The following is a 14,551-nucleotide window of genomic DNA, read 5'->3' on the forward strand; positions in this document are numbered from 1 at the left end:
CAGGACATTTAAAGAACACCTTAACCTCAATCTGCTGCATACATGTTTTCCAAATTTTTGCTTCTTGCAAAATGTACTGCTTCTGGAATTTCATAAATTAGAAATGCACTCTTCTCAGACTCTTTTTCTAGGTTATCTTGTATGAAACTCGTGACGCATCACTGTAAGGGCACCTCCCTGATGATATCCACATCTAACAGGGATTGTTATGTAGTGTTAACCATGGATTACTGGTTTACCCGGACATGATGTGATCCATTAAAGAGGAAAAATTGGAGCAATCCTTTGTGTCCCTGTGTTTTAAAAAAAAAAAAAAAAAATGTTGCATCCACTTTGTGGCAAACTAAAACTCAGTATGTCAGTCTGATTTGTGTGGTGTGTGTCTGAAACAGTCTTCAGAAGAGTCCATGTTGAAAGCTTCATCAATAAATAAAACTTCTTTATTTTTAGTACCGGTTTAAATATGTGTGATTCTGAAGACTGTTTTCACTGGCTTTAAGCAAGATAAAAAAACTTTTGTCCACACTTGACCACAAGTGTAACCTGAAATTCTTAAATGTGTGGATTTATAACCTCTTCACATTGGATTAACCCACAACCCATGGTGACATCAGCGTAACAGTAAAATATCTGAAATGGATTCTGTGGTCCCCTTTTTGTGGTTAAAAACACATCTTGAGGAAAAAAATGTGCCAGAACTCTAAACTTGCCTCCGTTTGGATCTTAAACATCTGTCTTACATATTACAATAAATTTCACTCATTTGGATCATTTTTTTAAACCTCTTGTTTGGCTTTTCTTGCTTGAGATCACAATTCTTGTGTTCAGGTCTGTCAAAAATTAATATTTGAGCAATAATACAGTAAAGTACACCTTGTTAACTTGTGAACACGACTTTGTGTTGTCCTGATCACACTGTTCAGAGGGTAGAAGGCAAGCGCTCAGTTGCAGCAACAGTCCTCTGCTGCCCCCTGTGGTTAGCATAGAGCAGAGCATGCCTGCAGAAGAGGCTGGGCCTGATGATGTCACTCCTCATCTACAACTGATGGATTTGTTTTCAGATATTCAAATAATCTTCTGGGTTTTTTCCTCATTTTTTTTAATGGTGGAAGATTGCATATTCTTAACTTTATCTGTATTTATAAATGGTTAACAGAAATGTTCTTGTGATTCTGCAGACTCTCTACATGTTCCTGGCCCTTGCAATAACATGTGATGAATACTTTGTTACATCACTGGAGAAAATCTGTGAGGTACAACTAAAGTTTATGGGTTTTATCTGTGAGGTGCACTGACAGTGCTTGTTTAATTCATTTGTTTCCTCCTTTTTTGTAGAAACTAGACCTGAGTGAAGATGTGGCAGGAGCCACGTTCATGGCAGCTGGCAGTTCAGCACCAGAGCTTTTTGCGTCCGTCATTGGTACGGTGCCAATACGCTGTGGCTTCAAACGGCGTGTGCACAAACGAAGGTCTGTGTCGCCACCAGTTCTGAATGGTTGCCTCCGTATGTGCAGGTGTCTTCATCACCCATGGCGATGTCGGGGTGGGGACCATCGTTGGCTCAGCGGTTTTTAACATCCTATGCATCATTGGTGTCTGTGGGATCTTTGCAGGACAGGTGCGCGAGTCACACTTACTGCTGTTTCAGTTTGTTTTATTTTTGGCCATAACACGTATGAAAAGTTTCTTGCTGTGCTGAAGCATCTGAAATAAAATCAAGTGGGGCAAACAAAGCAGCAGAGATTACAGAATGTAAAACATCAAGCAAATGATCTAACTTGAAATCACTTGTGAATTTTGAGCGTCGGGACTTTTAGCTTTTTGGGAAATGCTATGTCTGCATAAAAAATAGATGGCCAACAAATGGGAAACGAACACCAATCTTAAGGAAGAAATTCACTAGAAAGTAGTAAAATTCTGTCCATGAAGCAAGTCATTTTTACTTGATTGGAAATCTTAAGATGTAAAATCTAGAAACTGAGTTCCACACAAGCATTCAAATATGCGTAAATAAGCTAAAAAAGCTAACTGTTGGAATTACTTTAAATTTAATGATATACACCCAATAATTAGGATTTTGTGCTAGTTCCAAGCACATGCATCTTAATTCATTTTGATTAGTGACAAAACTAATGGTATAAGTTAAAATGGTTAATTTTAGAATAAAGTGAGAATACAATCTTGCTACAAGGCAGCCCATCTTAATAAATCCTCATAAAATAAAAAGTAGCTCTAATTCTTAAAACATAAATCTAAATTTGTTTCAAGATCATTGACAAAGTGTAAATTTCTCATATTAAACTTAGAATAACATCTTTAAAACGGAACCAAAAATTTCTGTGCTTCTTGTATAAATCCAACTTAAGCACTTTTACAATCTTAATAAAATGGCATGGGGCTTTTCTGTATTTTTTTTGTCCATCAGCTATAAAAATGTATGCAATAATTAAGTGGCATGGTGAAACCGTCCAGCAGAACACTGTTAAAAACTGTCTGGGAGATTTGAAGCGACTTCTCCGAGCAATTCTGTAAGTTCATTCATGTATCTTAAATTACGTTATTTCAGTATTTTAGTCTTAAATTATGTTTTTCTATTGTCTAGGCTATTAAGCTATTAACTATCCAAGCTATTAAGGTGGGAAGGGGGGCGGGGCTGCTCTGTGTCAACAGCCTTGCTCACAACTTGAAAGGTGAATTTTTAATGAACTCCTGCCACTCTGCTGAAATTAAGTCCTGGAAAAGTTTGATAAAACAAACAACAAAATTGGGACTAAAAATGGCATAATCAATAAAGATCAAAAGATGATTGAGTCGGTCTTTAATGAGACAAAAGATTCTCGATGGCGGATTTTGAGAAAAGCTTGGAAAGGTGTAGAGCAAAGAGTTGGAACAACTTAAAACCTGGTGAAATGTCTAAAAACGGGGTTTTAAATTTTTGCAAGAATCGGATAGTTTGCTTGTAGATTCCGCAGATTCTAGGATTTTGCTGGCAGCTCTGGTAATCTTTTGACAAACATTTGACTTTAAAAATGACTTCTCAGGTGGTCATGCTGACTCGGTGGGCCGTTTTCAGGGACTCCTTCTACTACATCCTGTCGGTTGTGGCTTTGATCGCAGTAAGTTTTGTGATCAAAATGCTCTCTGTACCGATTCACCCTCAACTAAAAAGCTTTTTTCCCAACATTTCAGTTCATCTATGACGAGAAGATAGATTGGTAAGTTATCTTAAACCTTTTGATATGAGTGGGGAAATATGGGCCTTAGACTCACTTGTCTTTCTCTTAATCAGGTGGGAGAGTTTGATTTTGGTGGTCATGTATGCAGGATACATCCTCGTCATGAAGTGAGTTCTGCTTATTTTTTAATGCAGAAATTCTCTGATACGGCTTGTTGAATAACATCCAGCCTTGTATTCTTATGTAAACATCTGAATTTGTGGAGATGCTCTGCTTGCACAAGATGCTTTATAGCTGCAGCGGAAGTTCTTCTTTTCGTGGTTCCTGGTCTGATGGAGACAATTTTCCACTAAATGACTGTAAAATTATAAATTAATGTGAACTTTGACTGTTTATTTTAGGGTTTGTGGTAGCATCGAATTTGTAATTCCTAAAGGTTTGTCTCTCATATTTCAGAACATTCTGCAAAACACAATTTTAGCCAAATCTATGACACTTTTTAAAATGTTTTTAATGTAATCAAAAATAACTTTTTTGGTGAAGGCATGACCACAGTTGTCTTCTAACTTGACTAAATTGCCAACGGCTGTCCCACATTGCTGTCGTCCATCTGGTAATGTGTGTTGCGCTCTGTGGCTGCCTGCTCACTCAGCCAGAAGAGGTTAATCTTTCTCCCTCTCCGGGGGGGGGCTTAACCACATTCCTCTGCGCCTTTCTTGTTTGGAGGAATAAGTGTTTTACTGTAGGATATGCTGTCATCTCTCCAAAAATATCTACAATAGTGCATTTTGACTGAAATGGCCCAAAATGGACTAGAGTGGGTTTCATGTAGCACAGTCACGCTCGGATATGACCTCTTTTGGCTCAGGTGTCAGGCTTTTATTTTCCCTCCATATTTCCTAGCTGCCAGACAAAATGCTGAGGAAGAATGAGATTAAAGTAATAGTGCTTTATACCTGGGAATTGACTTATTTTAAGATGAAACATAACTATAATCAGAAAACTGCTCAATTTCTTTTCTCATCTAACACATTAAATTACACTTTTGACTTAGAAATGAGTCAAAAATTCTATTCCGTTCCATTCTGATGCATCCACTTGCTGACAAATGGATTCATGTACGTCTTTGTTTACCTCGTCTCATCCGGCATCTGGCAACCAAAGGAACTACAACTTAATTTTGCCCAAATCTCGTAACCAAGAAAGGCCTGGATTTTTATTTCAGGAGTGAATTTATTCCAGCTCAATATAGCACCTTTTTTTTGTCTTCATTAAGATTTCCACATGAACTAGAGTTGAGGAATGGAAGAAGCGGAGTCAGACATTAAACTTACCTTTACCTTGATGTTGGTTCTTCTCTCTAGATTCAACTCCAGCATGCAAAGGTTTTTCACAGGAAAGTCCAACAAAAATGTGGCCAACGGTAATGCTGCAGCCAGCAGTGAGATGGAGGATGGTAATACTTGTTACTATATTTGGGATGACGACCCGTCGTCACCTTTGCTTTTGGCAGGTGAGGTTAATCAGACAGGCTGAGGCCCCATTGGAATGTTTTTATGAAGCTTTGTGCTTTTAAACTTTTTCCTCTTTGACTTTACTTTTTAAAAGCCTTTCAACTAACAAACCCTTTAAAAATAAAAAGCAATTTTTGGTAATTTATGTAATCTGTAGAGTGAATGTAGAATAAAACTTGGGCCTTGTGTCATTATATACACTTGTTATATTTGGGTTAATTGTCTCATTACTCCTTTTTGTGTCCTGCCTCCTAAACTTTCAAATCTTCTAATCTGACTTAACTTTTCTGAGGCTTTAACTCTTATTTTTGGCTGCAGTTTTTGTTTTTAACATGCCTGTCTGCTTAGCCTTGCTTAACTTGCTCTTGTTGTCAACAGTGCTGTGTGTGTTTGTGTGTCTGGCAGTGTTTTCTGCTTGCTTTTCCTCTGCCAGTCTCCGGAGTGTAGACCTCCTCACTCCTGATGTGGTAATGAACTTCTCCGGAGGAAATGTTTATCCCAGTTCTGTTTACACGGATAATTTATGTGCATTGGAGCATGCATAATAAGTCAAATCAAGGCTGATTTAAAATAAATAGATGTAGAACTTGGGCTATTCCCCAGAGTCAAGATCTTAAAGCTTCATTCTCAACAAAAACAGTGCTGTGGCTCAGAGCCAGTAAATCTATTTTACCAGACAGACTGACCAATTGTTCCAAATGTTTTTAAACTATTATTATTCTTTCTAGCCATTACAGTTACCTGTCAACCCAGAATAATAATACAGATCAGTGTTTTAACCTACCACATCAGATTTAAAGATTCACCTCAGTCAGCACAAAAATAGTCAAAGCTAGGAGAGCTTCAGCTACACAAGGACATTTTGGGAAGGTTATTTGAAGTCCAGAACCCTAAAATAAAAATGTGCACATGTGGTGTGCTTTTCAATCCAGACAAATCCGATGAGCAAGGAGTCTACTTAAAAAAGGAAGCAGTCATTTTATCCAAAACAATTTATCTTCACATTACGTAAATAAGTTCAATATTTATAAAGTTTAGGCATCGTTTTCCCACTTCCTTGAACAACGAAAGCCTGACATCTTGTGGTAAGAATTAGTACTGCAGACATTTCTGCTTATTTCAGTGTTAAATAAGTCCAGTTATACAGCTATAAACATTACCCAACATCCTAAATAACAAGCAAAGGTTAGTGGTTTATCTTGTTTAGTAGTTCAAAAATGACAATTATAATTAACGTAAAATGAATTTTTAGCACCTGAATGAAGTGTAGTTTGCAAAAACCCTTGTATCCAGGGAACTATTCATACAAGTCTTGCATAAGGACCTGTTGAATTATAGATTTTTGTCTTTCTGAACTCTATATTTGCTGCCAAGTTGTCATGTGTTTGAAGGGTTATCTGTATAGCTAATACAAACTAGGTGTACCCAACTTTTACCATCCAACTGCGTGAAACCAGCAGGTCTCAGGTTTTACTGAAGTTTTTTTTAAAGTTTTAGTCAGAATTAAATGAACTGGTTTATGTTGGATCTTATTTGAATGTCTCCAGTCAAACCATCCAAAGCGTACAGTCGTGGCTCGGTGGTGATGGTGGATGAAATCATGAATGCCAGCCCTTCAAAGTTCAGGTTTCCAGAGGCGGGCCTTCGTGTCATGGTCACCAGTCACTTTGGACCCAGAACTCGTCTGCGGATGGCCAGTCGTCTTATCATTACTGAAGTACAGACTCTTTAGTTTCTGTTGACTGGTTTCTTCCCTGCGCTGTTTCCCTAATTCCTAAAGAATGGTCTTAAATGTTCTTGAATGGCACGAGAGCTCTTTGACCGAGTTCCTGTTTTCTGAAAGCGTCAGAAGTTGGTGCAGACGGCCAACGGAGTCGAGACACAAGTGATTGATGGGAAGGTGGAGATCGAGAATGGAAACGTGCCGGAGGACAAACCTACTGAAGCAGAGGAAAATGACACCATCTCGCCGTTTCATGTTCCAAGTATGTGTCGTCTTTATTTCTCTGAATGTGTGCAGTCTGATGGATGACCGGATCCTTAGGGAAGGTCCACAAATTTGTCATATTTAAAACTAATCAACATCTTTGATTTCAGTTATGGTTTACACTGTAATTTATTTGCAAAACAGAAACTTGAATTATATATATTTTTAGCTTCTGTTAGTAATGGGTTCATGGCTATCATAAGGAAATTGGACATTAGTTGTGAACTTTAATAAAATTCAAAAAAATTTCCAAAATCTAATTTAAGATAAATAAAAATCCTTAAATATTTGCCTGTGGCTTACTGTTTATTTTGCTTTCTAAAACGAAGGATCTGTAACCCTTTAGTTTATACTTAGAAAATAACATAAAGATGAGTGAAGTATGTAAAATAAATTATTCCCAAATGGTATATTTAGTTAAGTAAGTAAAGTGAGATTAAGATTCTGAGATTAAATCTGACGCCATTAGCAGTGCAAAAACCTAAAATATGTGCATACAGAATGCTGAATACAGTAATTAGATAAATATGCATTTAGAAAAAAAAATAAAGGTGGAAAAAGGTACAATAAACAATTACACATAACTGAACATAACTGAATTTTGAGAAATTTAATTTGCGTCATTTTTTTCAAATCTTTTGCAATTGTTACTTTGAAATGTCCAAGAATTAAATTTTAAAAACCAATACAGAAATTTGATTATTGCCGTGTGCGAAACTGTGATATATCTTTAAAATATAAATTGAATCGTGTGGGGGTGCACTTGGGTGTGTTGGTTAGAGATTTTAATGGAACCAAATAAAAAAATGAGCAGTGAGTGTTTTCATATCTATAGGTGCAGTTATGTGTGTCCATTAGCATGTGAAACTAAATGTTACTCCTCAGAGAGGGACCAGGACTATAATAGATAGTTGATGTACTGTTGTGGAAATAAATTTGGTCTAAGGCTTGGAGATGAGAAGTTATCTTCTCCTTCTTTGATATATTTTTGTATTTTCATTTTATTTTTTAATCTTGTCCTATATTTCCTTTTTTAAAATGCACGTCAGAGGTAAAATATCATAATTTACCTGAGGTGCATCATGGTATGGGCCAAAGAATTAAGTCCTTAAGCTAGAAGGTCGAGAGATTTTAATTTTTTAAAACTATATAAGAAATTTCATGAGCTGATGCTTAGTCTCTTGACTTTTGTGTTTTAGAAAGGTTGTTTTAAAAAACAAAAAAGGTGGCTCCACACTTAAAATCAGAACGGTTGGTAACAAAATGAGTAAAAATTTAAAGACTTGCTTTTTTTAAAAAGTTTTAATACTTCCTTAGCATGTCAGGTTCTTAAAAAAAACAAAAGCTCTGCCGTCTGGGTTCTGAGTTTTTCCTTCTACAAACTGGTGGTTTCTGTTGTTGTTGATGCATTTCTCCTGCAGGTGGCATCGGCAGCAAAGTGAAATGGTTGTTGTCGTGGCCTCTGCTCCTCTTGTTGTTCTTCACCATCCCAAACTGTGCTAAGCCTCGTTGGGAGAGGTTCTTCATGCTCTCCTTCATTCTGTCTACTGTTTGGATTGCCATCTTCTCCTATGTGATGGTCTGGATGGTGAGCGTCATGCATTCAGCCGCAAATATTCTTTTGAACTTTATTTCTGATCCCTGGAACATGATTTCTGATCATTACATCTGCGTTTTAAAGAAACGCAATGTAATAATCAACAATGTAATTGATGTAATAATGTGTTTATTTTACTAGTAAAATCACAAATGAAGCAAAAAGTTAAAACATTTTGACAAAATGTTTGTGTAAAAGCATTCTGATCAGACTTTGTGGGGAAATCTTAAGCTGATCTGTGTCTTCCTAGGTCACAGTAGCTGGCTACACTCTGGGAATCCCGGATGTCATCATGGGCATCACCTTCCTGGCTGCAGGGACGAGCGTTCCAGACTGTATAGCAAGTCTTATTGTGGCTCGACAAGGTAATCCATTCTTCCTGAAAGAGACAACGGACCAATAGTAGGGCTGCTCTGCATGTGGGTCTGTGGAAACTCCTGAGTGGATACAATTTTTGCGGATTTTCTGTGTAAAGGAATTTCTATTAACAATCCTTCCTCTAATCTTTGAAAGTTTTTTTTTGCCAAATCCTTTTTTTGTTTAATCAACGTAAACTTGTTTCAGGTTTGGGAGACATGGCTGTGTCCAACACTATTGGCAGTAATGTGTTTGATATTCTGGTGGGTCTGGGGGTCCCCTGGGCCATTCAGACCATTTGTGTCAGCTATGGATCAGAGGTAAGTCTGATCTGCAAACACTACACCCCTCACTGCTCTCTATGCCCCTTTCAAAGCCCTCCATTGTCTGTTTTTAATTTGACGGTAGACTTTTTGTTACTCACTTCAGGTTGCCATCAACAGCCGGGGGCTGGTGTATTCAGTGGTGCTTCTTCTGGGCTCTGTGGCGCTCACGGTGAGAAAATGATTTTCTTCTTGCGTTCTCAAGCAAAGATGATAATCAATTTTTATTTCTTTTACGTTTTTCTTTTAAACTGAGAGTGCAGAATCATTGTTTAGCTGCTAAACAAGGATCTGAAGCCCTCGTATAAAAAGTTGGTCACAAAAACCATCTGGAGTTTGATCTAAAGAGAGAGGTGATGCGTTGTCTTCTGATAGTGCTAATTGAAGTGGTTAAACTTTATTTTTCTCTTTATTTTTAAAGGAGACTATTTTAATGCAACCAAATAAAAGCACTTAAAAAGGGCTTTTATTTGGTTGCATTAAAATAATTAGTCTATATTTCACTTTATTTGAAGACCCACTCCAATGGAACTTGTTTTTTTGTTTTTTTTACGCGTTTTTGTGGCATTTTTCTGATGATGGAAGACATGTATGAGAAAATTAAGCTGATAGTGGCATTTGGGTATTTCTCTATATACATTTTTTTTATTCTCAAACTGTTCAGCTTGATAGTGCGGATATTTCTCGCCATTTTTGTTGCACCAGTAATGTTAGGTTGGGGCTGAGAGGGGCTGTAAGCTAATGATAATAAAAATATAAATAGTAATAATATTGGATTGGATTTATCTGCACTTTTCCAGACGCTTGAAGCGCTTACAATTTGTCCCCAATTCATACTTGGTGATGTAAGCCACTGATGATGTAGCCGCTCCCCTGGGGTAGACTGACGGAGGCGTGGCTGCCAGTACGCGCATATGGCCCCTCTGACCACACCAGTCACACAACGGTTGATTGGGAGGAGCGGGGATCGAACCGCCGATGCTTTGAACATTGACCAACCTGCTCAACCATCTGAGCCACTGCTGTCATTAAAGTGGGAGAGGGTATAAACACGGGGAAAAGTGTGGGCAGGCTTGCTCCCACCACAACTCGGAGGTGAATTTCAATGAACTCTGCAAAAACTATGTTCTAGAAAACAACACAGGGTTTTTCTTTGCCTAAAACAGCATAATTATAATTTGGAGCACTGGGAACGCTTTCACAAAACATAAAGGATGACTGGACAGGGACTTTAAGATTTTCTAAAAAAAAAACTGAACTTTCTGTTCCTGCTGGTCAGATGGAATAATGGATCTAAACTCCCTGAGCAAAAAACTTGTAGAACTAACATGACTGTCCTTTGAGATGGAAGCTGATGAAAAACCATCATCCATTGACTGTATAGGAGAATTGGAGTGAGAGATGTCTCTCATAGAAAATTCAGTCGCCGTCTCCATGTTGAAGCCAGACATCATCAGTAAGCAGTGATTGGTCCAAATGTTGGTCTGAGTCATCGTTTCTATGACAAACCACTCTCACCAATCAGGAGTGAGCTTGTTGGAAGTCCCTTCCTCTACCACTTGAACGCGGGTTCAGGAGAACCTGACAAATGTTGAATGTGGGGGCCAACAGCCTCCACCCACTTATTGAGGTATCTGCTTAGCCAATTTATAACTTGAATGGCTTCTACTGCAGAAAAAAAATATTTAAAAAAAGAGGATCACCAAAAACAAGTAAACAAATAAAGGTTTCGGCAAGAATGGTTATTCTGACAAATATGTTGACTGAGTAACAGCTGTTTTTCTCAATAGAAGTCTATGGGAGTTTGGCTTTTTGGAACCAGCGGGTACTTCCTGTTTGGAACGCAGGGAGGAGGGGTCACTCAGTCTAGTCAATGGTTTTAAGTACAGCTGTCTTTAATTTTAACATTAAACCACAGCTTTTGTTTCCACGTTTACAGGTGCTTGGGATCCATTTTAACAAGTGGCGGCTGGATTTCAAGCTGGGCGTGTACGTCCTGGTGTTGTATGCAGTCTTCCTCTGCTTCTCCATCTTGATCGAGTACAACGTCTTCACTTTTGTCAACCTGCCCATGTGCATAGAAGACTAAAGCTCAGCAGCATGCCTTGAAAACCAAACTCTCAGCACTCCATCGCAATGTTTTCAGCCAAATATGGGACCTTTCCGCTGGCTGCATTTTCTTTTTTGCTTGCAGTTTTTTTTTTCTTTTGTAATCCTTTAGTCCCAGATGTGAATTTTTCTTAAACAGGAAATACTCTGTAAGATCGGACTCTATTACGTTTCCAGATTATCCCCTTTTCGCACAGTGCTGCTTCTTTAGCTGATAGTCATTTATTGTTAAGGCAGTAACGTGTTTTTTTTTTTTTTTTTTTTTTTTGCACCTGATGACTTTTCCATCCGGCATGCCTTTAGATGTCAGGGACCTTAAGAATCATAAGTGCCCCTGTTGATTGTTTTCACTTTGCCATTTCCAAAGCCTTTTTCCACAAAACCAAAATTAGAGTATTTAAAGTTCTGATTCTAATTAAAGCTGTCAAACAGCATTGCTTTAAAAAAATAAAATAAAAAGAGTAAGATTTCAGTTAAGTGTTGGAATAAAAGCAGGAGGGTCTTGTCTCTGGCAGCTCCTCCCCTCCTTCAGCTTTGAACCGAGTCCTCTGGCATGACTTTGGGCATCGGGGACAGTTCACTTCCTGTGTCACTTTAACCCTCATCTGCTTGATCAGAACTGCTTTGCTTTATATATATAAAAAAAACAACCTGTCGGGACACTTGGTGTGTCAGGATGTATCATAGTCCAGATCAGCTGACTCTGAGGGGGTCATGCATCTGCACCAGTGCACAATGTACATTTGTAAACACTTTTTTTGTATATTTTTTCAAATCAAGGTTTTGTCTAGATTTTGGGGGGAAAAACACAAAGCGCTTGTTTAAAGAAAATATCAGACATTGCTAGTCTTTCACAGAAATTGCACATGAAAAGGAAATGTTTTCTTGCTTTTGTCTTGAGATCTTCGCCTCTCACCATCCAGCGTTGGGTTGTTTACTCCATCTCCACAAATCTGGAATAGAAAAAGCTGAACTGGATGAATCTAACCATGTCAGAAACTGCAGCAGTATGGAGTTATTCCGCTAATGTAAATAAATGTCAAGTTTTGACTGTCTGCTACTGCAGTTGAAGCAAACACATGGTTATCAGGGAAACTCTGAGATGAGCCTCGAGGAGGCCAAGATGGTAACGGTGTCATGGCTTTGAGTTACATGTAGATATTGCACTTTAACAGCCGTCCTCCCATTCTAAATCCACCAGTGCTTCCTTCTGTGCGTGTGTACTTTCAGTGTATGTGTCTGTGTGACTGTATGGTTATGCAAGAACACTGTGCTAGCTCGGTTCGGTCCCACGCCATGTTACTCACACTGGCCTCTGGATTCTCCAAAAGACTGAAACCTCTTCAATGTGAGCACATCTGTCTCCAGTGCATCCTGGGACGCGGCTCCTCCACGTCGCAGCGCAAGGCTGAGGGGCCTCTGGGTTTCTCCATGGATACTGCCCGGCCCGTTTCACAAAAATTGGCAGCTAAGAGTACTGCGAGTCAGCCATCATGCAAAAATACCTGTGAGGAGACTGTAAATGAGGTGCAGAGACTGAAACAAAGTCGTGCGTTTTTGAGCGTCGTCCTCTATTCCCCTGCCACATCAAAGGCGGAGGGCTCTTGTATATGCAATTTTAAGTGTAAATCTATGTGACGGAAGCCCCCGCAAGGCTGCCATATGAAGACTGGGCCTCCAGTGGAGATGTGACGTCAGTTTGTCTGTGCTTGATGTGTGAGCTCACAGGAGTGCGACAACTGAGGAACTGGGCGCACAGGAGAGGATGTGCAGAGCGCTGGCTTGGTGGGAAGGCAGTCTTCTCCCACTGTGCACTTCTCTTCTTGCACAAGGGCATTAAAGCTTTGCGGACCACGGTGGGAAGCAGCAGCAGAGGGAACGCAGCATGGATGAGTAGTTGACTTTCCTACGCTTTATTCCAGACTCTGACAAAAGACCTTGGGGAGAGTAGACTCTAAGGAACTGATGAGACTTGTCCCCCTTTGAGCTGCTCCTCATCCTGGTTTTAAACAGCTGTGCTGATTGGATGGAGGCAGCCACACAGGGCTTCACTCGTCAGTCAAACTGGACTTTTTTTGTTTACTTCCTTCTGAGAAGAAAGCATGTTGGTACTGTGGTACTGTACTCAAGTGGATTCAGAATGTGCAGATTATTCTTGCTGCTCTGTGTGGTTTTTGTCCCCCAGCTGCCAAGTTTGAGCACAGCGATTGAAATGCTGCTCTTTTGTTCCAGTCCTGCAGTGAGTTTTCACCAGTTCAAACTGTCTCGCTTCTTTGGAACAAAGTTTTTTTTTTGTTGTTTTGTTTTTGGATTCCTTTCAGGAAAATGGGACTAGGATGCCATATTCTTGTAGCTCTGCAGAAACCCAGATTGTATGGAAATCCTGTGTACAAAATAAGCGCACACTCTAGAAATGACGGTTTCATGTGAGGACTGGCGTGTTACGATTAAATGCGACCTGATGCACTGTGAGCTCAATGTGATGTGGGAGTTGTTTGTCAAGAATAATGATGAAAAATATATTTAGTGTAAAGATAGTTGCTATAAAACATTTATGAGGACATCTGTATAACTTATATGAATGTATTGTCTTGCTATACTGGACATATCCAACCAATGCATTTTACTGTAAAGCAATAATGTGAAGAAAAAAATAAAATGAAGAAATAATTCCTGTATTTTGTCTTGGAGGTTTTTCATCTTTTAGTCTGAGAGTGTTTGTCAAATTCTTTTGTGTTAAGCTTTTTACTGATGGCTTCTGACTTTCTTGTCATATTTTAAGGCACTGTTTAAAAGGGGAATCCCAGGCCCGCCTCACTGAACTGTCTTTGGAGTTTAACTGAGATCCTCAACTTTATAATTTAGGTAAAACAAATTAACCTTGTAAATTTTAAATTGTAGATTTTAGTTGCCCCCACTAAATAGAATCAAGGTTATTAATGTTCAGATTTAAAGTGGGATGTTTGCAAAAAGTAGAAAATTAATATTGATAAATGTAACCAACTCTGAAAATTGTGTTTTTGGTATTTTTAACATGTTCTTGTGATTTTTTTCAATTTTTTTTATTTTTTATTTTTTTTCTCATTTCTTTTTATATAAGGACAATTGGGCTCAATTGTATTTGAGCATATCTTTATTCAAAATCTGGCTAAGTGGCCTGAGCTTGGAGGGCCGTGAGTTCAAATTCACGGCAATGTCCCAACAAAGACTCTAAAAATGGGACACATTGCCTCCCTGCTTGAAACTCTGCATAAGGGGTTGGATAGGGGAGTTAAACCACCAAGTGGTTCCTGAGTGCGGCTGTGTCTGCAGCTCACACAGGGGATGGGTCAAATGCGGAGAACAAATCTCACATATGTGCATGACAGCTCATGGGACTTTAAATTATTGTAAATCAGGAGCAGACACAAAAAGAAATGCTGTTTTGAAAGAGATTGTTTAGTAGAAAATACTGTGGGCAGGCTACAAGCTTTCTGCTCTGCTCCACT

General features: G+C 38.8%; 1 protein-coding gene across 2 annotated transcripts in view; it reads left to right on the top strand.

Moving 5' to 3' along the window:
• Positions 1-13,741, top strand: part of slc24a4 (solute carrier family 24 member 4) — a 29,605-nt gene extending 15,864 nt beyond the window's left edge. Inside the window, exons 4-17 of one of the 2 annotated variants that reach the window (XM_020714598.2) lie at positions 1,179-1,253; positions 1,336-1,420; positions 1,515-1,618; positions 3,042-3,116; positions 3,190-3,215; positions 3,290-3,343; positions 4,541-4,632; positions 6,238-6,407; positions 6,540-6,675; positions 8,099-8,265; positions 8,525-8,639; positions 8,839-8,951; positions 9,061-9,126; positions 10,894-11,043. In XM_020714598.2, coding sequence (XP_020570257.1) covers positions 1,179-1,253; positions 1,336-1,420; positions 1,515-1,618; positions 3,042-3,116; positions 3,190-3,215; positions 3,290-3,343; positions 4,541-4,632; positions 6,238-6,407; positions 6,540-6,675; positions 8,099-8,265; positions 8,525-8,639; positions 8,839-8,951; positions 9,061-9,126; positions 10,894-11,043 — 1,428 coding nt within the window. Of the gene's footprint in view, positions 1-1,178; positions 1,254-1,335; positions 1,421-1,514; positions 1,619-3,041; positions 3,117-3,189; positions 3,216-3,289; positions 3,344-4,540; positions 4,633-6,237; positions 6,408-6,533; positions 6,676-8,098; positions 8,266-8,524; positions 8,640-8,838; positions 8,952-9,060; positions 9,127-10,893 lie in introns of both variants that reach the window. The other variant, XM_004083425.4, reaches the window with a different exon arrangement.
• Positions 13,742-14,551: the final 810 nt, after the last annotated feature.

Source organism: Oryzias latipes, chromosome 24, assembly GCF_002234675.1.
Source record: "Oryzias latipes chromosome 24, ASM223467v1".
Lineage (NCBI taxonomy): Eukaryota > Metazoa > Chordata > Actinopteri > Beloniformes > Adrianichthyidae > Oryzias > Oryzias latipes.